The following is a 22,576-nucleotide window of genomic DNA, read 5'->3' as shown; positions in this document are numbered from 1 at the left end:
GACCCTTCTCCATCCGGGGCCCTCTGAGCATTTCTGTGTGTCCACCCCCTACAGGTTCTCCACCAAGTCCTGGCTGTCGCAGGTCTGCCACGTGTGCCAGAAGAGCATGATGTTCGGAGTGAAGTGCAAGCATTGCAGGTGATGGGCGGGGCGTGGCAGGGGTGGCAGAGGGGAGCAGACTCCGTACTTTTAGTTTAGTAATAATCTTGCTACCTGATTCTTGGCCTTAGGTCAAGTCGGAGTTCCTTTGAGAGTTCCTAAACCTATTCATAATCTCAGCACACCAGGGAGTGATCAGCCCTCTCTAGGAAGATTAAGGGAGCATCAGGCACAGCACTCTTAGAAGAAGGGAATATTTGAGGTGGGCTCTGAAGGATGAATAGAAGTTTACCAGGTAGACTAAGGAGGAAAGAGAATTCCAGGCCAAGAGAGCATCTTGTACAAAGGTAGAGAGGAATGGCAGGACTGTTCTGGAAACTGTAAGGAGTTCTGAAGTTTAGCCTTACGTGTTAGCACACAAGGAATGGGGAAATGGGGACAGGGAATGGTAGAAACAGAGAAGTGGCTCATGGTACTTCCAGAAGAGAGTGAGGGGAGAATGTAGATTCTATACAAATTCAACATTTTTTCCTACTGTTGTGGTCTCTGGTAGGAAAGAAAGGCAAGGATAGTGAACAATGTAGGGTGAGCAGAGTCTGTCCCCTGCTGTCTGGCTGCCCTCACCTTATAGAGGATGGACCTGGAGTCTGCTCCCAGTCTACTTCGCCCCTGTGTTGCTGTGTGACCTGGGGCAAGGTGCTTGCCCTTTCTGGGCCTCATTTTTGTCAGGTATACATCTGGGAAGATGATTCCAGGTCTCTCTATCCATCAGGATTGCTCCAAGAATCTGAGCTAGTGTGTATAGTTAAAGCATTTGGGCTCCTGCCAGACTGTAGGTGATGGGTCTCATGTGTGTCAATTGGATAAATTGTAGTTAGGAGAGTCATCAGGAAAACGCAAAGGAGATGCCAGACCTTTCTCACCAGTCTAGGTCTTTTGTGGCTCCTGGCCATTTGGCTTTAAATTGGGGACCTCCAGCACCCTTTCAAGTAATACCTTTCATGCGGAGAGCACAGGATAACCTCTGAGCCCCAGGCTCTCCTGCAATTGCAGTGAAGTTGGTAGAGCCCCAGCCATCGGCCCATTTGATCAACGAGAACCCCAAGAGGGGGTTCAGCCGGCAGAACCAAACCAAGAATCCAGCTCTTTCCACTTCTGCCACTCTGGTCCTCAGACCACGTGGCCTGTGTAGGAATGTAGCAGGAGGGGCTGCCCCTTGCTTCCCTGGGACCGTTTGGTAATGGAAACATTTTCCTTCTAATTCATCTCTTTTAAGTTCAGACTTGTCTCAAGCTTTCTGAACACGGGTAGAGGGTCTCCTTTTGTTTAGAAAAGAGAAATCGCTGTGTGACCCACAGCAAGTTAAAATGGGTGTAATCAAACGTGCTTTGACGTGAAGACTGGGCAGGTGATAGCAGGAACACGGTCGTACGCAACAGATAGTAGCTGCTAGTACTATTAACATCAGATGTTCTACACGCTTAAGCTAACGTTTGTTGAGACATTTGTGGGAGCTGAGGCAGTCATGGTTGAGTGTCGCACAAAACTTCCAGGCAGTGCTTCCGAGCCCCTGCGTGTGTCCCGGGGTCCCATGTGGCTTTGCGTGCACTGACCCTGCCTTCGTTACCAGGTTGAAGTGTCACAACAAGTGTACAAAAGAAGCCCCCGCCTGTAGAATATCCTTCCTTCCGCGTGAGTGTCCTGCGCTTCCCCCTTCTGGATTTGGGGTGCATCTTTCTTGAACCTGTTTCCTGCTGATGGTTACCACGCCCCTCTTTTTAAACAGTACCCAGGCTTCGGAGGACAGAATCTGTCCCCTCGGACATCAACAATCCGGTGGACAGAGCAGCTGAACCCCATTTCGGAACCCTCCCCAAAGCACTGACCAAAAAGGTATAATGTGAGGCGAACCCTCACCCAGGGTTCCTTTCTGTGAAGCACCCCCAATGGGGAGGTCCAGCAGGGGAGCATGATACTGCAACCCGGGGTGTGTGGCCAGAGGGAGGCCTTTAGGGATCCCATATTTAGCCATTTCATAGATTTCACATTTGTGTCCAAATCTTAGTTATGTGCCCATACCCCCCCTCCCCTATTTTGAGCCACCATTTCCTGAGTACTTACACTGAGTCGGGAACTTTTTCCATTGATACCTCATTTGATCCCCACAGTAGTTCTAAAAGTCACGTGCTGATATCACCCCCATTATTTTTCTTTCTTTGGCCGCTTACGGGATCTTAGTTCCCCGACCAGGGATCGAACCTGCGCCCTCGACGGTGAACGCGCAGAGCCCTAACCACCGGACCGCCAGGGAATTTGATATCACCTCCATTTTACAGATGAGGAAATTGAGCACGGGGTCCCCCGTGAAAGAGAGGCAGGCCCAGGGTGCATGGGTGCTGTGGGGGGCAGGCCCGTGGGGTTGTGCTCCCGTCGAGCCCTTGACGCCTGCCTTGGCGGTTGGCACACAACAGGCAGCGAGGAAACGTTTGTACTGAATGCTGAGCGAATAAACAACCCCGTGAGGCAGCAGCTGATGCCCCTGCTGTGTAGACAGTGCACCGTGTGGCTCAGAAGGGTGGGTTGATTCATCCAAGGTCACACAGCTGCTGAGTCGGGGCTGGGATTCAACCTGCCTCGAGCTAGCCCCCTGCCCTGGCTGGCCTGGCCTGACCGGGATGGAGGGTCTGGCCTTGACATGTGAGCGGACAGAGTGAGGGCCAGTGGTTGCAGCCCCCTCCCCGCTTTAGCTTGGCAGTAGGCAGTGTGGGTGGTCGCTGGACAGCGAAGCCCATTGCATGGCTTTGGTGGATTCCAGAGTCTACCGTGCATCCCAGAGCCTTGAGGGCCTGTAGAGGAGAAACCGGTTGAGCGTAGCATTTAACCCAACTTGGCCCCAACTTTTTTGACCAGGAATCCCTCCCCACCCCCCTGAGGAATTGGTGTGTGGTCTGGGAAACACTGGTCAGGCCCAGGGTCCCCCCTTGACGTAGACTCAGTCCCCCCAGTAGCCCTCCCTCAGGTGGCCCTCTGGCCTTGCTAGGGCCCACGCCACTGAATGTCCTGGCCGGCAGGTCCCCCTGCTGAGTGGAGGGAGCATTTATTAGGCACCCACTGTTACCACCCACCAAACAGAGGCTTGTCAGAGGCTGAATTTAACTCGTTAGAAGAGCAGAGCCAGGCCCTGGGTGTATGACGAGCAGGTGTGGAACACACACAGCGTGGTGGAGAGAGAGTCTTCAGAAAACCGCCCAAGACGCCTGCAGCTGACAAACCGTAGTTCAAGTGCCCTGATGGAGGGTGCTGGGAGCCATGGGGGGATAGAGGGGAGGAGCACGCCCCGGCGAGGACTGGGGAAGGACTTCGGGGAGGAAAGGACGCTTGAGCTGAAATAAGAAAGATGAGAGGAGCCCTCCAGGGGATGGACGTTGAGGTGCGCGTCTCCCTGTCCCGTTCTCCCCTCAAATATTAGACCCATAAAACGCCAGGACGCCCTGGCTGACCTCCTCCGTTTTAGGCGGGGAGGGGTGGGGGGCAGGCGGGGCTGGGCGGTCCCTGCCACTGCCTGTGTCTCTGGTCCCGCAGGAGCATCCTCTGGCCATGAACCACCTGGACTCCAGCAGCAACCCATCCTCCACCACATCTTCCACGCCCTCCTCGCCAGCGCCCTTCCCGACGTCGTCGTCCAACCCACCCAGTGCCACCACGCCCCCCAACCCCTCGCCCGGCCAGAGGGACGGCAGGTTCAACTTCCCAGGTACCACACCTTGGGGCTTTCTCGGGCCTCGGGGTGGGGTTGCATGTCCCTTCTCTGCACACCCCGGCAGGCTCAAGGTCAAACACTGCCGCCACTAAGAGCACTTGCTGGGAGCCAGGCTCTGTGCCGAGCTCAAGAGCATCCCCGTATTTAAACTTGCTGTGATTGCACCCATTTTACAGATGGGGACGCAGGTTCAGAGGGAGCAAGTGGCTTGCCCTGAGCTGTACAGCATATAAGCTGCAGAGGTGGGATCAAAGCCAAGTCTGATGTAAAGCCTGGGTTTTTTTCTTTTTTTAATTTATTTAATCTATTTCTTTTTGGCTGCGTTGGGTCTTCGTTGCTGCGCGCAGGCTTTCTCTAGTTGCGACGCTACTCTTTGTTGCGGTGCGCCGGCTTCTCATTGCGGTGGCTTCTCTTGGTGCAGAGCACGGGCTCCAGGCGCGCCAGTTCAGTAGTTGTGGCTCGCGGGCTCTGGAGCGCAGGCTCAGTAGTTGTGGCTCGCGGGCTCTGGAGCGCAGGCTCAGTAGTTGTGGCTCGCGGGCTCTGGAGCGCAGGCTCAGTAGTTGTGGCTCGCGGGCTCTGGAGCGCAGGCTCAGTAGTTGTGGCTCGCGGGCTCTGGAGCGCAGGCTCAGTAGTTGTGGCTCGCGGGCTCTGGAGCGCAGGCTCAGTAGTTGTGGCTCACGGGCTCTAGAGCGCAGGCTCAGTAGTTGTGGCTCGCGGGCTCTGGAGCGCAGGCTCAGTAGTTGTGGCTCGCGGGCTCTAGAGCACAGGCTCAGTAGTTGTGGCACACGGGCTTAGCTGCTCCGCGGCATGTGGGATCTTCCCGGACCAGGGATCGAACCCGTGACCCCTGCACTGGCAGGCGGATTCTTAACCACTGCTCCACCAGGGAAGCCCCAAGCCTGGGTCCTTGACCTGATCCCAACGCTGCCCTCCCATGCATGGGGTGGCTTCTCCTGGGCGTTGTTCGCTCACTCGGGGCTTCTGAGCTCCCAGGAAGCAGGACAGGCAGCACGGGGGGCTGGGGCAGGCCCAGAAGGCTGGGGCGAGGGAATCCGGGGCTCTGTGGCTTACCTGCTCTGGTCTGGACAAGCTGCTTAAAGGGGTGCTTTGGTTCCCTTTTCCATAAAACAAGAGACCGTGTGAGGCTGGGGTTAGGCTATCCCCCTTGCATGGATGAGGCCACGGAGTCCACCGGGGAGTGCATGCCAGGGCAGAGCTGACCTCTGACCATGGCCCCGGCTGCCCCGGCTCTAGAGGGACAGGGACGCCGCCGCTCGGCCAGGCCTGGGGTGTCCCACCTCCCCCAGGAGCAGAGCAAAGCCCACTCACCCGTCCGGGATTGAACTCCGGCCCTGGCCTCCCAGGAGGCCCCTTGCAGTTGGTCTTGGCCCTCGGTGTGTTTCAGGTGGCAGCTCAGGGGAGGAGGGCGGCTGGGATATTCTAGTTTGCTCCGGACCCAGCCAGGCCCACTGCCAGCTTCAGCCCGTGGAGTGCCAGGCCAGGCCCCACCTGTCACTGGCCCCTGGGGCTCCAGGCTGGGGAGGACAGAGGCACAGCTCTCCCTGTGCCAGGGGAGCCCTGGCCGGGGCAGCTGGCAGGAGGCCAGGCAGCCTCTCTGGGCCCATCTCCCCAGGGTCCCAGGGACTTCTTTTGGGGGATGGTGAGACTTTTAAGAATCCTTCTTCTTTTTTGCCTGCCCCTTCACCTTAACACGCATGTGGCTGGACATCTCCCGACATGAGTGTGTCGTCCCGAGCCCACCTCTCCCTCCCCAGAGACCCAGTGACGGCCCCGCGTGATCACCCTCCTCTCGTGTTCTGCTCTGTCATTGTTATGCTCTGAAACCGGGCCTTCTGCTGAACGTCCTAGTTTGGGTTTTTCTGAAAGGAAGGGCCTGTTTGAAAAACAACAGCCAGTGAAAAAGTCCTTTGTGTGATGTCTGCCAGAGCTTCTCAGCTTTCCCTGATGTCCCCAGGCTGGCCTCACATTGTCCCCTGCACAGAGCCCTCTCTCTCCAGGATCTGCTCTCTCTCTGGTCACGGGCTGGGCTGGTCCGGCTGTTAAGGTGGGATGGGACCTCCTCCTACCGTCCACCCACTCTATTGTGGGGAGCATTTCTGTGTATCTCCGTGGCCAACCCTGGGGCGAGGTTATTGTTTTGGATGGTCACTCCTAGTGACTGAAGCCTCAGCCCTTGCAGGTGTGAATGCGGGCCGGGGGATTTTTCCCTTCTGCACCCAGCCCTGTTCAATGTTTTCAGAATCTCCCGTTGTATTTTGCCCTCCTGGGCTCATGCGCAGTTCACAGAGGAGAAGGGGCCCTGGGAGGTGAATGGAATTGGCCCGGGCTCTGCAGCAGGGTGTTCCCTGGGACTGGGTCTCCAAACCCCAGCCCTCCGGTGCAAGTGCCTTTACTCCTGGGGGCTCCTACTAATAACCGCTTCCTCCCAGCTCTTCTCCTCCTTCCTCCGTGGAAGCTGGGGCAGGGCAGGTGGGGAAGGGCTGCCCCAGCCCTATAACCAGCCCCTCTCCCCCGAGCCCGTGCCTCCGTCCCCTCTCCTGCTGCTGCATTTGCTGTTGTGTGTGTGACTTACCTGCTCTTCTGTTTAAAGCTGCCTACTATATGCATCCTAGACAGCAGTTTATCTTCCCAGGTGAGTCCTTTGCATGGTTCCACCAACTGCCCCTTGATGTGACCCGCCTCTGTCCAGCCCTCTCCCTGGGCGCCTTGGAGGTACCTGAGTCTCACACCCACCTATTTTGAGAGCTGACTGTCTGTTGAGGCTGGGCAAGGGGGCAGAGGGAGTAGCCTTGAGGCTGGCCCTTCACAGGAGCAGTGCCTTCCTGGGAGGACCCTTGGCATCCATCCAGTCCTTCGTCTTGCACAGACACTTCAGGCAACTTGTCCAGGGTCACACAGCTAGGAGGTGGCAGAAACCCAGTCTGCAGAATAAGGGGAGAGGATCTCTTGCTGATGTCTTATGAGCATCTGACAAGATATCTTCCTCTATATAATGGCGGGGAAACTACTACCCGATCTTAAAGAAGGTGATGCCAGTTTGGGAAGGTCAGCAGCCTTCGCTTACTGGGCGGGCCTCACCTTCCAGAGCCTTGTCACACAGCGCCATCTGCTGGCAGTTGTTGGAAATGCCTCCAGGGCAGAAAGTTTATAAAGAAGAAAACTTTCAGGAAGACATTCTCGTTGATTCCCTTCCACAGAAATTGTTTTGTACACCTTCTGTGTGCCAGCCTTTGCATTTGACCATATTCCTGCTCCTCAGGAGTTTATACAATTAGTACTTATTTCTCTAGCTGGAGGTGACAAGCAATAGTACACGTAATCTGCAACTTTAATTCTGAACTCGACCCTATGAAGGTTCTGTGTGTTTTAGACAAAGACTGTAGCTAATTTTTTTTTTCCTGGATTAAACAGGTCTGTCTAGAAGTCCTGGTATTTTGGTTATTCCAGGCTTTTCTGTTCCCCAGCCCAGCTCCATGAGGGGAGTGACTGGGAGCCCCTTTTAGTTCGTACAGGCCCACCCCAGTGGTTTTGCAGGCTGTGCAGGCTGGCTGGGCTCAGGGCCAGGCTCCCTGCGCTGCTCTGTGGCTTCACACCCATTTTTTCCGTGGTTCCCCTCCAAGAGCCTCCCTGGTTACTGCTCTAGGGTGACGTACAGGGGAGCACCCCTGAAAGCATGGGGAAAACGTGCGGTTCTTCTTCCAGAAGGGTCCATCTTGCTCTGAAGATATGTCAGCGGGGAGAGCAGGGAAATATAGTTCTATTAAAACAAATGTGGACATATCTGGAGCAGAATGCAAAATGCACTCTTAATGTTTAAGGAGAAGTATGAAGCTTCAGAGACATTTTGCCTCCCCCCCAACTTGGGGTGCGGTTTCTCCCCAGACCCCCACCTCCCCATGTCCCCCTGCCCCGTGCATGTGTTTATCTTCTGTGGAAACATGGGAGCAGCGTTGGGTGGGTGGAAACACCAGGCCGCCCTTGACAGTCTGCAGACACAGTGTAGTGGTGTCTGGAAGAGCCTTAGAAGAGGCTTCCGGGTCTAGGATTCCCCAGAAATTGTACACAGGATGTTGGGTACGTGTGTGCATTTCCCTAAGAAGAAGGCCCACGACCTCTATCAGACTCTCCAAGTATGATAGAGATGTTGAGAAAGCTACAGGGGTAGCCTTGGAGAAAGCCCAGAGGGAGGTTTGCTGGCTGATGGGGGCGCTGTTTGTCCTAGAGGACAGGGAGAGGCCCTGATTAGCTCAAGCCACTGCCACCTCCAGTCTCTTCTTTTGCTGAAAAGGGGAGCAAGGGGCCCACGCAGCCCGGGGGCTGCCAGCCTCCCCGAGTGCGATTAGAAGGGACCAGAGAGGACAGAAAGAAGCCAGCGGCAGGAGCAGCCGTGGGGCATTTGGCCTGTAACATGTTGGCCCCACACTGCGGTGACCATCTGTCCTGTGTCCCCTGGATGTGGGGCTTTCAGTGCTGAAGCTGGGAAGGCCCCAGGCTCGGGTCAGTGCCAGCTGCCCAATCCGGGGCCCCGGCGTGTGGACCGTGCATTGCTCTCTGCCCAGAGGCTGCCCCACCAGCCACCCAAACCCTGAAGCTGAGGGGATGGGGCCCCTGGTCCCCACCAGCAGTTCCCGGCGGCTGTGCCAGGCACCACGTGACACTAATGAGCCACCTGCGAGTCCGGCCTTTGGCCTCTGCTGGCCCGAGAGTCTCCCCACTCTCAAAGGGAGCCTCGGAGCCGTGGAGGAGGGTCTGGCCCACACACCCGGTAAAGAGCAGCCCTGTCGCTTTCACCACTTGCTTGTCTGGGGCGGTTTGGCCACGGGGCGATGGTGGTGACTGAGAAGTCTCAGCCTCCTCCCCCACTGGAGGCTCTTCCCAGGGCAGAGCTGTGTGGGCAGAACCGAGGGCCGTGGAGGCTGCGTCCGTGTTCTGTTTTAGGAAAAGCCCAGGGGAAGTGGCCCCGGAGCACGTGTGCAGCCCAGCGAGGGGCTGCTGGCGGAGCACGCTTGGCCCTGCGGGTGCTGGCTTTGCAAACACCGTGTCTTCCGGGGGAGTGGAAGGGGGTCTCATGCCTCATGTTTGTTTTCTGTTTTCTCCAGACATTTCGGCATTTCCTCAGGCAGTCCCATTCGCCGAGGCGGACAGTTCCCGGTAGGCAGCCCTGCGCTCTCTCCTCCTTGGGGACTTGTTAAAGCTGGACGCACATCCCTGACCGCCTCCCACCTCCACCTTTAAATCTCTGACCCTCCCATTCCAGACCTTGCCATGTACCTGGGCAGCCAGATGGGACACTGCTTGGGCTAATTCACCCTGTGATCCAGTGAACTCAGCCATAGGGCTTTAGTTGCCTCCTGTTGGTGCAGTCAGCATCGGGTGGGGCAGTCTGTGAGGCAGGAGCAGTCTGTGACCCAGGAAGGCCCGGCGAAGGGCACTCAGCGTTAGAGAAGCCTGATTATGCGGCCCCTGTTTATGGAGCCCTTTCTGTGTCAGGCCATACTGAGTACTTGTCTCACATTTTTTTGTATATTTCTCAGCCAGGTGTAAAGTAGGTGTCATCCTCAACATACAGATGAGGAAGCCAGCTCAGAGAGGTTAAGAAATTGCATCCAGTCACACAGCTTAGGGAGCAACAGAGCCAGTTCTCAAGTAGAATTCCAAGTCCTGTGCGTGTGCTCAGAGCCCCGTACCGGTTGTCAGATTCGAAAGGGGCTTGATGGTCACTGCCCACCCGTCGGCCCCTACCACCCACAGATTAAGTCTGGAGAAGGCCAAGGCCAGAGAAGGGAAGTGGGGTCTGGTCCTCGGCCTCCTGTGTGTTTCCACAGCATCCTGACTGCCTTTCCCACGGCCAAGTGGGTCAAAGTAGGGATCCAGGCCTGGTGCCCCTTTCTCAGACCTCACGTGGGGGGTCCCCTGCCCAGCTGGGAGCAGAATGGCCCAGCCTCGGGGTCTCTTGGACAAACGCTGTTTTACTCTTAGGCTTGAGAACCCGCCCAAAGCAGATGTGTCGGAGGATCGCGAAGTGGAGGTGAGTGATGGCGACACGCCAGCCGTCGACGGTGCATCTCTCTCCTCTGTCCCCGGCTCAGCACGTGCAGGGGTCTGGGGAGCATGTGGGCACCGGGCCCTGTTGAGGGCCGTCTCAGGTGCCCACCCGCCACCCGCCGCAGCAGACTCGAGGGGTGCACATGGCAGGGAGAGCAACGAGGGGTGCCACGAAGCAAGCTTCCTTCTGCTTTGCTGTTTTCTTGAGGCTAAAGTGAACTCTTCATTCCCATGGTTTTCACCCCCAGCCGGAAGGCCTGGGCCCCAGCCCGGAAGACTCTCCTGTGGTCTGTCCGGGGTGGGGCCGGGTGTGTGGACTTATCAAAGATCCCCAGGTGATTCTGACTGTAGCCGGGGCCAAGAGTTGCTACCCTGACCCTTGAACCAGTGTCAACCGAGCAGTGCAGTGGCTTAAAGATCTTGAGCAGATAGCAGACTGATTTATTCTTACACAGTGGAGAGTCAGAAACTGTGTGTTTAAACAAAAGCATAGCCAGAAAGGGTGAATGCGGTCCAGTTCTTCATGCCAGGGGATGTTAATGCTCTTCCCCAGCGATTAGATGTCACTCATAGGTGGGTCTTGGAACATTAGCGGAAAAAAGGGCCAAGTGCCGTAGGCTGTGGATTGGGACATTGAGGCTGTGTGGTGCGAAGTGACCTGCCTACTGTCCACAGCAAGCCCCGCAGAGCTGCGACTAGAGCCCAGGCTTCCTGAACCCAGGCCCCTCTGCTCCCCGCCTGCCCCCAGGTCCCCTGCCCCCTCTATCCCCTCCTCCTCTCCTTCTAGGCTGAGGAGCCCGAGGCCGGCAGGTCGGAGGCCGAAGACGACGAGGACGAGTTGGATGACCTGCCGAGCTCCCGCCGGCCCTGGCGAGGCCCCATCTCTCGCAAGGCCAGCCAGACCAGCGTGTACCTGCAGGAGTGGGACATCCCCTTCGAGCAGGTGGAGCTGGGCGAGCCCATCGGGCAGGGCCGCTGGGGCCGGGTGCACCGCGGCCGCTGGCATGGCGAGGTGGCCATCCGCCTGCTGGAGATGGACGGCCACAACCAGGACCACCTGAAGCTGTTCAAAAAGGAGGTGATGAACTACCGGCAGACGCGGCACGAGAACGTGGTGCTCTTCATGGGGGCCTGCATGAACCCGCCGCACCTGGCCATCATCACCAGGTAACCCGGTCCCGCTCTCCCTGGGGTGGCCGCCTCCTCTTCCCCTTTCCCTGGGGGCCCTGTTATTTGTGTGGACACCCCGGAGGGCATGGAAGTTTCCATTTAGAGAGGTACAGAGAAGAAAACCAAAAATGAGGTGTAATTTCTCCATCATATAACCCCATTGACATTAAATAAATAAATCAGTAAAACAATACCTAAGGATAGAGAAAATTCAAATGTTCCAGAAAAGTATACAGTGAAAACCAGTCTCTTCCCACCCGAACCGGGTGCTTCTCCCCAAAGGTGGATACTGTAAACAGTTCCTTATCACGCCTTCCATTAAAATAAAAAAAAAAATTTGTATACGCTCATGTTTTTAAACTATTTATCTATTTGGTTTGTAACTATTTATGTGTTTGTAAAAATACATACCAAAGAGCCTACTGGTTACTTTGCCTTCTTGGCTGGAGGGCAGGTCTGAGGTCTAATCTGAATACCTGTATAGTGTTCCCGTCACATCACGTAGCACAACCTCCAGTGGTGTGCTGGTAAACGTTTAACAACCAGCTCTTGGGTGGTGGTGAGGAAGCTCTAGTATTGATACATGGCATCTGTCAATTCCTGTGGTGTAAACACTCTCACCGCAGTTGATTTCAAGTTACCAATATGGTGTCACTGAAAGTGGAGTGGAATTGGGTCGAGCCCCACAGCTGGGCTCTGGGTTCTCTCTGGAACCCGATCGCTGGTCCTCCCCTAATTTATTTAACCAGCCCTCTTTTGCTGGACACTTTGTCGTCACGAGCATCTCTGTTTCCGTATCTTGGTGAACTTCTGGCAGTACGTGTGCGGGGCTGGGTCAGAGTGCATGTATGTCACGTTTTGATGGACGTTGTCCGTTTCTACTCCAGAAAGTGTCCACCAGTTTCCCCTCCCACCATCAGTGGATGAGTGACCATTAGCTCCCTGAGTACCAGAGGGCTGTGAAACTGAAACATTTTTGCCCATGGCATTGAAAAAGTTGTTATTGGGTCTTTACTTCTAAAATCAGGAAAGACAATATGAGGTTAGTGACGAATCTTTGGAATACACGTGGTGTCAAGAAAAAAACTAAAAACCACTTTAACCCATCAGCCAAAAGAATACTCATTAATAGTCTGATGACATTCTCTATAGTTGGACCCTGTGCTTTGAAAAAACACCTTCTCCTCAAACAAACTGTATTTGTTTACTAAGTAAATAATGATTTCCATCTTGCTTGCATATCCGAGATAACTACCCACTAGAACTCCCAAGCAGTGTGAGATCATCAGGTCACCACGTGGACCTGGTGGGGTGGGGACAAAATTCCAGCCCAAGCATGACACCATGATGCTTCAGGGAGCACATGGTTCCACCAGCTCAGCTCCCCCGGATCCCAGCCTCAGTGCCGTCCATCATTCATCCTCCCATCTCTCTCTCATCCACCCAGTCCCATGAGAGATCTGAGTCTCCTTAAAGGGAATACATACAGCAAAAGAATAGAATATTAACAAAAAATTTAACGTGTTTTAGAATCTGCTGAGGGGACTGGAACACAGAAAAGCAACCGTCAGCCGATATTCCAGACCTTGAGGGTCCAAGAATCTTATCTCCTTGGAGATGATTCCTAAAAACTAGCCCCTTCCTCAGATGGCTTAAGTCAGCTTCTCCCTGGAGCAGGGGACTGAAGCTACACATTCTGCCTGGGTCCTTCCTCGCTCCGGGTTTTAGGAGTCGGTACAGGTGGGGACCACAGCATGCAAGCCCCTTATCTAATAATCACTCTGACATGCCTGACAGCCACCCCTCCCCTCCTGCACACTCCGCATTGTAATAAAATCCCTGTGATCAGAAAATAACACGATCGTGAACATCATTATGGTGAGCCCAGAGCCCTGATGCTGCCTGGTTATAGCCCGAGAAGGCCAAAGGTTCTTCCCCGGCTGCTGAGTTTGCCTGGGCGTGTTCCTGCCTCGAGCTTCCGCAAAGGTGGGCTGCTCTGAGTTGCCAGGAGGCTCGGTGAACTGAGTTTCCTGTTCTGTGGTGGGCAGGCCCTAGGCCTCGGGGAACCGGTGTTCTTGCCCACTCAGGCCAGGCGCCAGCAGGAATGGGCGTCAGGCTGGTCAAGAACGAGGATTCAGGCCCCCAGCGTCTCGGGGACAGAGAGAGCCCTCCCGAGGCCGGTGGGCACAGCTCTGCCCCTGCTTCTCCCCGGCTCCAGAGGGGCTTGGGTTGGGCTGCACAGGCCCCAGATCTCTGCCTGACCCACCACTCCTCACAGCTTCTGCAAGGGACGGACGTTGCACTCGTTTGTGAGGGACCCCAAGACATCTGTGGACATCAACAAGACCAGGCAGATCGCCCAGGAGATCATTAAGGTGAAGGGGCATCCAGCTGGTTCCAGAGTTCCTGGCTGTCCCCCGGTCTGTCTGACCGTGTCAGGGTAGTGGTGGTGGCTGCTCTGTTGTTCCCTTTAGGTGGGGCACCTCAGGGGTGGGACCCCCATCTCCTTCCCTCTGTCCCTGTCTTGTCTGCTGGGAGCTGGACACCCTGGAGAAACTCAGTGGGTTTTAAAGACAGATAGCTTGAGTTTGAATCTTGGTCACACCAGCTGTGTGACTTCGGGCAGGTCGATTAGCCTCTCTGAGCCTTGGCTTCCTCCCCTGTGAAATGGAGATGCCAGTGTCGCCTCCCTCATTGGATTGGTGCAAAGGTAAACTGGGATAATCCATGGAGAGAGCGTTGGGTCCAGGGCCAGCGCTTGGTGAGAGTCTGTTAGAATCGATTAAGGTTTGGGACAGAGGTTCTGCCTTAAAGTTTCCACATCCAAGTTTCATGAGGACAGGGCTTCAGGCTCAACTCAGGCCTCCTTTTTTTAAAAATAATTAAGTAATTAATTTTGGGCTACGTTGGGGCTTCATTGCTGCGCACGGGCTTTCTCTAGTTGCGGCGAGCGGGGGCTACTCTTTGTTGCAGTGCACGGGCTTCTCAGTGCGGTGGCTTCTCTTGTTGCGGAGCACGGGCTCTAGGAGTGTGGGCTTCGGTAGTTGTGGCATGCAGGCTCAGTAGTTGTGGCTCACGGGCTCTAGAGTGCAGGCTCAGTAGTTGTGGTGTACAGGCTTAGTTGCTCCGCGGCATGTGGGATCTTCCCAGACCAGGGCTTGAACCTGTGTCCCCTGCACTGGCAGGTGGACTCTCAACCACTGTGCCACCAGGGAAGCCCCTCCTTTCATCTTTTAAAAGTAATTAAACAAAAATGAAAGAAAAGCTTATTTGTTGCTTTATTTAGCGACAGACAAGCCCAGAGAAAAACTAGATTAGTGCTGGATAGGACTTCCTCTTTCCAGGTTCTCGTTTTTGTGGGAAAGCTTTGTCTTACCAGCTCCCACCAAGTTTTTGTCCCTTTCTTGTTGTTAGTTAGTCTTGCCTTCTGTTCTTTTTTCTCCCTCCCTCCTTGCATCCATTGCGTGTGTGTGTGTGTGTGTGCGTCATTGGAAAGGAAAAGATAAAAATCTCAGTGACATTTATGAACACCAAGATTTCCACGTGACATTCCCATGTGGCTACACTAATGCATTAAACTTTAAACTGCAGCCCCCAAAACCCAAATATCACACTTACGCCTTCCTTTGTAGTCTGTCTCATTGCAGAGAAGTTGGAGGGAGCTGCAGAGCGTCACACCTACTCTGTGATGGCCCCAAACCTGCTGGGCCCTGCTCCACACTCTGCCCAACTCAGCCCTCCTCCCCCAAACTGTTCTCTCTCCTTATCGTCAGGACACTGTGGGAGTCTGGTTGCTGAGTTAGGTTCAGTGAGCCATCTGGAAGATTCCAGGGCAGAAGAGAAAAGTTGTGCAAAGGTTTTAGAGCTGCAGAGCCAGAAGCTTCCACTCTGCTGGCTTATTTATTTTCCCCATCCCCCTTCTTCTGAGAACTTCTAAGCCACTTCCTTTTGTACTCATCTCTGGTATTTTGAGGCTCAGAATATAATGACGGGGGCTTGACCTTTGGTTCGAGGGCTTGGGGGCCACTCTAGAGGCATTGTGAAAGTATGGGAAGGAAGGAGGGTTTGTGTTCCAGACCTGGGCACTTCCTGTCTACTCTCTGGCCGTTTGAGGCTGTGACACCTATTTTATAAACAAGGCTCAGAGAGGTACAGGCACTTATCCTCAGTCACACAGCTGGTCCCTGTTCAACCCGAGATGGGGGTCTTGGCTCTCTTTGGTCACTGGAGAAGGCTTGTGCCTTGGTTTGGTTTGGGAAATGGGCAGAAATTTTAAGAAGGATCGTTTTACGTTCAGGATGGTGTTTTGGGAAAGAGCAAGTTACTCTTTCCTGGAACTCCCGGCTTCCGTGGCAGGATGACAGCTCTCAGCAGGCCTGAGGGAAGTGGCCACGGTGCACCCCGAGCCCTCCCATCTCTCGCAGAAGAGCATCTGCCTCGTGTGCATTCTTCTCTGACGCGCTCCCGCCCCACTCGGTCTGAGCTCTGCGCTCGGCTGAGTTCTGTCTGCTTCCGCCTCACAGCTCATTCTTCTACTTCCTAAATGTGGCTTTCGCTGGTTTTACCTCTCCCCGTCTCACCCCAGGATACCTTTAAAGCCAGACGGAGTTCTCACACGTGAAGCACCCTTGACGTGGGAGATTGGGAGACGGGTTTACATGTGCCTCTTTCTGAGCCGGCAGGGATGCCCATTTCAGTCATGCGTCTCGTACAGTACCCCCCTTCTCCCTCCCCGCTCCCCGTTCCCAAGAGCATCAGAGCAGCAGGGGACCTGGGAATCCTGGCTTTGACCTTGGATGAGGTCATGTCTGCGTGAGGTCTCCCACATCCCGTGCACCTGGCAGTGTTCAGTCCAAATAGAGCGTTGGTTAGAAATCACCCAGCCCTGACCTGCCACTTGGCAGGTTGAGGAAACTGAGGCTTAGAAGTCAAGTCCAAGGCCCCACAGTGAGTTAGAATCTGGGCTGGATTTCAGCTTTAGTCCAGGACTTCTACCACAGCACAGGCAGTGGGACCACCTGAGCTCAGGGGCTCCCTCTATGGGAATTCCTCTCTGTTCCCCAACCCTAGCCCTTGCCCAGCCTGAGGGGAGCGGCCAGCAAAGCCTGAGAGAGACCCCAGATCACTCGGGTCTTTTATAACTTGACACAGAGAGTAGCATCACAGGGAACCTTTATATACTTCCTGACCCCCAGCCCCTCACCCCTCCCCCTTTCCACGCCTCATCTGAGTAGAAGGTGGGTGTTGGGCAGCGCGCTGACACAGCAGGAGCGCGGACTGGCCTGGCGCCAGATCTCAGCAATGCCGCTGAACTGCAGTGTGGCCTGGGGCAGGTGACTTCCCATCTCTGAGGCTGGCTTTCCTCCTTTGTAAAAAGGAGACAGTTACACTGCACAGGGTGGTGAAGATTAAATGGGGGGGGGAGGTAGGACGTCCCGTCCCGCTCAGGCCCCGGCCCAGAGCAGGAGCTGAGTCATTCGTCATTCACCTCCCCTCCGCTCCTGACGTGAGGCTCGCTGTCTTCCAGGGAATGGGCTATCTCCACGCCAAGGGCATCGTGCACAAAGATCTCAAGTCCAAGAACGTCTTCTACGACAACGGCAAAGTGGTCATCACAGACTTCGGGCTGTTCGGGATCTCAGGCGTGGTCCGAGAGGGACGGTCAGTTGGCCTTGGGCGTCTGGACAGACTAGGGAGGAACTGGGCGGTGCTGGTGGGCCTGAGGTCCAGCCGAGGTCCGGGCACTCGCCGTCTGTCACTGAGGGGCAGCCCTCCCTGTAGGAAAGGCCAGGTCTGCTCTGGTCCTGCTCTTGTGTTTCTGGTCCAGAATCAGGTTTGGGTGACACTTAGGTCACTCGTAGTGCGTCATTCTCAGGCTGGCCCCCGTGGTGGTTGGGTCCCCTCACTCACATGTTCCCTGTATGCTCACCGACTTGGGCAGGGGACCAGGGTTCACGTCCCCATTATGAGGAAGAACGTCGGGTTCTAGTTCCGCAAATCTTGAAGGGGGCGTGGGGATGGGGAGAAAGGCTCCTTCCCAAGCGTCTGGACCCCAGGAGGGAGGGCGGCAGCCGGGCTGGAGAGCCAGACCCAGGCCGGGTTGTAAGGCCCACAGGCAGATCTGATCTCCTGCTTGGAGATGCCCTTCACACTCCCAGGGTAGAGAATCGGCACCCTCAAGTGCCACTCCCTGCCGATGCCTGTTCTTGGCCTGCTTTCTAGAAAAGCCTGGTTATCACTCCTTGGTAACGTGCCCCCGGAGTGCAGGTGCCCTGGCGAGTGCATGATGGGTGTGCTGCTTTTCTGGGCCATGGTGGGTGGTGTACCAGCCCCGGGGCGGGTGTTTGCCCTGCGGGCCTCTTTGCTGCTGACTGAAGGCCATGTCCTTGCCCTGGCCTCTTGGCCTCCAGGCGTGAGAACCAGCTGAAGCTGTCACATGACTGGCTGTGCTACCTGGCCCCCGAGATCGTGAGGGAGATGACCCCCGGGAAGGACGAGGACCAGCTGCCCTTCTCCAAAGCGGCTGACGTCTATGCATTCGGGTGAGGAGGCCCCTGGCACCCCTCCGCCTGAGGCTCTGAGGCCAAGTGTGGCTCAGAGAGAGGGTCCTACTGGCCACGGGGGGGGGGGCAGGGGGAGGTGTGCTTTGAGTCTGAATCAGCCACTTGTTTGGGCCAGTGACCACGTCCTTGACCTTCTGTTTCCCCACCTGTAAAATGGGAAGAATAAAGTACCTCCCCGGTAGAGCTGTTAAATGAGGACTAAATTAGCTGATCGTATAGAATGCTTAACTCTGGGTGTCATTCCCACCTGTTGCCCCATGAGGACGCTCACCAGAGCTCATCGAGGGCTGTCCCTCTGGGAGAACAGGGAGTCCTGCCAGCTGTGCCCCAGAAAGAGCTGGGGTGCTGACCGATAGCAACATAGAAATATAGAAACATAATATGAGCCAGATGTGTAGAGTTTTCTCTTCGCCACATTAAAAAAGAAGAAGAGGGAATTCCCCGGCAGTCCAGTGGTTAGGACTCCGCGCTTCCACTGCAGGGGGCGTGGTTAGATCCCTGGTCGGGGAACTAAGATTCTGCATGCAGTGTGGCACGGCCAAAAAAAAAAAAAGAAACCAGTGAAAGCCGTTTCAATAGGTATTTAACTCAATATAGCCAAAATATTATCATTTCAGCGTGTAATCAAAATAAGAAATTAAAATTCTACCCCGCAACGTTTTCAAAAGCTGGTGTGTGTTTTACACCTCAGTTCCCCTCCCCACATTTCAGTTACTCAGTAGCCCCACGTGGCCCCCAGGTTGGACAGGGTGGGTCTAATGGAGAAGGTCCCATCCAGATAAGTTGAGAAGGGCAAGGGGACTTGGAGGGTCTGAGTGACGGCCTCATCCCGTAACCTCTCGGGGGATCCGTCCCTCGCGGGTGGTCTCTTCCTGGCCTGACCTTTAACTATCATTTCCTGAGCACCTGCGTGTGCCAGGCCCAGGGCTGGGCATTCTTGTCACGCCTCAGACAACCTTGGCCATGGGCAGCCACCCCACGGAGGTTGAACGGTTGTACCGGGATCTCTGGCCAGAGCCCGTGCTGTCTGAGTCTTCCTGCCACAGTGGGAGCACAGGGCCCCCCGGGAGGGAATCAAGGCGTTCCCGGAAGCCTGGCGGGTGAGGAAGGTAGGAGGGGGATGCTGGGTCCTCCAGCCGGGCTCCTGGCATCAGGGCAGCAGGCACCTCCGGGGTGTGAGCTGAGCTGAGCCGAGCCCGTGCCGCCAGGGAGCTCAGGCCACGTGGGTGGCTGGTCTCCACAGGACCGTTTGGTATGAGCTGCAAGCCAGAGACTGGCCCTTGAAGAACCAAGCCGTGGAGGCCCTGATCTGGCAGGTTGGAAGCGGAGAGGGAATGAAGAGAGTCCTGGCCTCCGTCAGCCTGGGGAAGGAAGTCACCGTAAGTAGCCCCCCAAGCCCCTGCACTGGGAGAGGAAGGTGGGGTAGAGGGCAGGTGGCTGGCTGCCCTTCACTCAGCTGAGACGTGGGACCCAGAGGCGGACGGGTGGCGGGCAGGCCTCTTTGCTGCCGGCTAGGAGGTCTGTGTCCTTCACCACCCCACTGCTAACCTTTAAAAAGAAAAATTATCTTTAAAAAAAAAGGACAGGAAGGAAATAAAGATAATGGTTTTGACTGAACTATGAGATGAGATAATAAAGCCTGTATGTTACTTACTAGAAAGAAGATAATAACAAATTTCACTGCATAAAGCACAAACAGTGGGGTTGTTGCCGTGTCAGATCTTTTCTCAATGTTGGTCCCGACCGTTCGAGACAAATCAAGGTTTCCACAGCAAATCTGTTTTCAAGATGCCAAATCACAATACGGTCGCTGCCCTCGCGTGACTGAATATCATTAATGGCGTCTCTGCATTGCACTTTGTAAGCTCCCCCGCCTGGCACAGTGACACATGAGCGAGCCCGGGGGGGCGGTGTTCTCAGCGCCGTCAGTGTTTACCACGCGCTCATGAGTCAGATAGGCCCGGAGCAGACAGATGCCAGCCAGGATGTTGATAAGTAGCCCCAGTAGGTACCTGGGCAGCATAGCATTGGAAACGTCTGCGGGGAGCACCCGGCACTCATAAGTAGGCTGTGAGTTTCCCGGCAGGGTCACCATCTGCCCTGTTGCACGAGCACCTTCTGCCTGGCTGTGCGTGCCGGCCTGTCTTCTCCCAGGGACTTCTTCTGAATCGAAAGGCCGAGGGCTGTGCTGTGTGCACACGTGGATCCGGAGAGTAGGCAGCAGAAGGCCAAAGCGAGAAGGGCTTTGCCCCGACTCGGGACTGTCAGGACAGCTGTTCGGTCGACGCTCACTGCTGCCCTGTACTCAGTCCCTGAGTACAGGGACTGGTCCCTGCCAGCCTCCATTCCTGGCACGCCCCCAGGCTCCTCCGCCATTGCAGCCTGGCCAGCCCTGCACACCTTCCGAGCACCTTGCGTTTCACCTGTCAACGCGCTGCCTTCCGCTTTCCATTCCGAACGTCCGTGACCCCATTTCTGATCTCTTTCCTGTGACCTTTCATTCGTCTTTGTAACTGTTATTCCAGGGAGGTCGAGGAAGGAAGGAGGGGAGGGAGGCCCATGCCCTTCATTTTCACTGGAAGTGTGAGAGCTCTTCTCAAATGCAGTTATTTCACGGCCCTACTTCAGCCATGGCCAGTCACCTCAGTGTCGGCAGGAGAGTGAGGCGACCACCAGCCGGAGGGCGCTCGGGAACACGGAAGGGACCCTCGGCAGAGTGCCGCGGCCGCGCCCCCCTCGCTCCCGGCCAGCTCTCACGTCCTCCAATGCTGGCTCGCTTTGCAGGAGATCCTGTCCGCCTGCTGGGCCTTCGACCTGCAGGAGAGGCCCAGCTTCCCGCTGCTGATGGACATGCTGGAGAAGCTGCCCAAGCTGAACCGGAGGCTCTCGCACCCCGGGCACTTCTGGAAGTCTGCCGAGTAAGTACCCCTCGGAGCCAAACCTGCAGCCAGGCGTCTTGGAGGGCGCTGTCTGCTCTGTCTGCCCGAGACTTTGATCTAGGGAACCCCCAGAGCTGGTTAGCCAGAGGTGACTAGTCCCCTCGCCCAAGGGATGTCGGGATTCCGCTCATCACATTTATGTAGGAGACCCTTTCATAGGCCAGCGTCTCCCGTTCTCCTCTGTGGAAACCTCCACATCCCTGTTACCAGCCCAGTGCTGACGCTGGGCCCAGGCTGGGCCCTGACAAGAAGGTTCTGCCTGCTATCCAGCCCAGCGTTAGCCTGGGTTCACAACAGCTGATTCATGTTGCTGTACAGTAGAAACGAACACAACATTGTAAAGCAACTATACTCCAATAAAAATTAATTTTTAAAAAAAAGAAATAAAATTTCTGGGTTAAAAGGTTAAAAAAAAAGAAGGTTCTGCCTGGGAGGGGGCCAGACAGAGCTTTACCGAAACCAACCGAGCAGCTGTTGCTTAAAATGGCACAGAGCCTTCTAGCCCCCAGATTAGCCACCTGTCACAGGGACCGCACCACCCGGGTTTATGTGCCGCTTGGACACTGGGAGCCCGTCTCCTTTCTGTGTAATCCCATAATCCTTTGCAGCCCTCCGTGCTGGGGTGGTCTCCACTCCTGTCTTCTGCCTCATTCCCTTTTTTCTTTGTCCCTCTGGCTCTGTCTTCCAGAACATTCAAAAACAGACCTCTGCCCTGCCTCTGCGGGAATCTGGGCAAGTCCTTCCTTGTTCCCAGCCCCAGCTTCCACAGCTTTTTAGGAGCGGGAGGGTAGGCAAAATTGTCAAGGGCCACGTGGGAAATAGTTTAGCTTGGCAGGCCGAGAGGGAACCTCGAGTGACGGCTCCTTGCCACTGGGATTTGCAGGGTGCCCAGCGACGTGCAAAGCGACGACACCACCGCGTACAGTCTCTGTCACAATGACCCAGCTCTGCTATTTGGTTCAGGGACGGCCACAGACCCACAAACTTGCGGGCTGGCTGGTTCTAGTAAAACATTACTTACGGATGCTGAAACTTGCATTTCATGTAATTTTCACAGGTCATGAAATAGTCTTCTTTTGATTCCCACCCCCCACCCCCCGATCATTTAGAAAGGTAAAAAACATTCCTAGTTTGTGGATTGTACAGAAACGAGAGGCAGGTCACACGTGGCTGGCCTCCTGGACAAGATGCATGGCTTTGAACTTTAAGGGGTAAGGCACTTTCTAGAAGTGTCATCTCCCACAGGCCCAGGACATAGAACAGATAAAGTGGGGCTTCTCTTGGTGGCAGTCGGGCGGTGGCAGGGGGCGAGAGCCTGTCTAACCCCTACACCCAGCGTAGCCCCCGGAGAAGCTATCCCCGGATCTCACACCTGCCCGAGTGTGTGGTGGCAGTGGCACTCCTCTTGTTCTAGAAAGAGCCAGATAGTAAGTATTTTAGGCTTGCAAGTCATATGGTCTCTGTCACACGTTCTTTGTTTTGGTTTTTTTTTTTTTTTTTGGCAGCTCTAAAATGCTCACAAGTTTTTTGTAGCCAGATTTGACCTATACCTAGTTTGCCAGCTCGTTTTGAAAGTAAACCAAACCAGGCTTTGAGCAGCAGGTGAGGAGAGGCCCAGGCTGGGTCAGCCCAGCAGAGGGTGCAGGGAGGAGAACTTGAAGAAATACAGCAAAGTTGGCAACTTAGGCCAGTTGGAGGGACAGTCTGAGGAATGACGATTTGGCGTGAGGGAATGCTGTACCTTAGAATGTGAGATTAGATTCAGTATTTTGCACTTAAGATGGGTCAGAGTCTAATACAGACAGGGGGTAACAGGTGTTGCCATCAGAGGTGTGGGTTTTACCCAACCGTTGCTGACAGCTGTGCCACACTGAGGCGACAGGCCAGGGCCGGGCCTCCACCCGCACGGAGCTGATAGTTTAATTAGGATAAAGACAAGCAGACGTACACCGTAAGCCCTCGGAGCAGGACGCTGCCTT

General features: G+C 55.3%; 1 protein-coding gene and 1 long non-coding RNA gene across 3 annotated transcripts in view; one reads left to right on the top strand and one right to left on the bottom strand.

Annotated features, from left to right (window-relative positions):
- KSR1 (kinase suppressor of ras 1) overlaps positions 1 to 22,576 on the top strand; it is a 151,358-nt gene that overhangs the window by 122,478 nt on the left and 6,304 nt on the right. For both annotated transcript variants that reach the window (XM_060134281.1, XM_060134280.1), the window contains 12 exons: positions 55 to 138; positions 1,730 to 1,791; positions 1,886 to 1,992; positions 3,682 to 3,853; positions 8,980 to 9,031; positions 9,860 to 9,908; positions 10,713 to 11,092; positions 13,374 to 13,470; positions 16,623 to 16,756; positions 17,506 to 17,637; positions 18,902 to 19,037; positions 20,443 to 20,576. In XM_060134281.1, the coding sequence (XP_059990264.1) occupies positions 55 to 138; positions 1,730 to 1,791; positions 1,886 to 1,992; positions 3,682 to 3,853; positions 8,980 to 9,031; positions 9,860 to 9,908; positions 10,713 to 11,092; positions 13,374 to 13,470; positions 16,623 to 16,756; positions 17,506 to 17,637; positions 18,902 to 19,037; positions 20,443 to 20,576 (1,539 nt within the window). The remainder of the gene's footprint in view (positions 1 to 54; positions 139 to 1,729; positions 1,792 to 1,885; positions 1,993 to 3,681; positions 3,854 to 8,979; positions 9,032 to 9,859; positions 9,909 to 10,712; positions 11,093 to 13,373; positions 13,471 to 16,622; positions 16,757 to 17,505; positions 17,638 to 18,901; positions 19,038 to 20,442; positions 20,577 to 22,576) is intronic.
- Positions 4,602 to 6,719, bottom strand: LOC132511247 (uncharacterized). Its single transcript, XR_009537565.1, has 4 exons — positions 6,453 to 6,719; positions 5,663 to 5,753; positions 5,189 to 5,394; positions 4,602 to 4,974 (listed from the first exon to the last, which is right to left on the bottom strand). It is a non-coding gene; the product is annotated as an uncharacterized LOC132511247 (long non-coding RNA).

The sequence above is a fragment of the Lagenorhynchus albirostris genome, chromosome 20 (genome assembly GCF_949774975.1).
Source record: "Lagenorhynchus albirostris chromosome 20, mLagAlb1.1, whole genome shotgun sequence".
NCBI lineage: Eukaryota > Metazoa > Chordata > Mammalia > Artiodactyla > Delphinidae > Lagenorhynchus > Lagenorhynchus albirostris.
The sequence above is the reverse complement of the archived record's forward strand: the minus strand, read 5'-3'. Positions and strand labels throughout refer to the sequence as shown.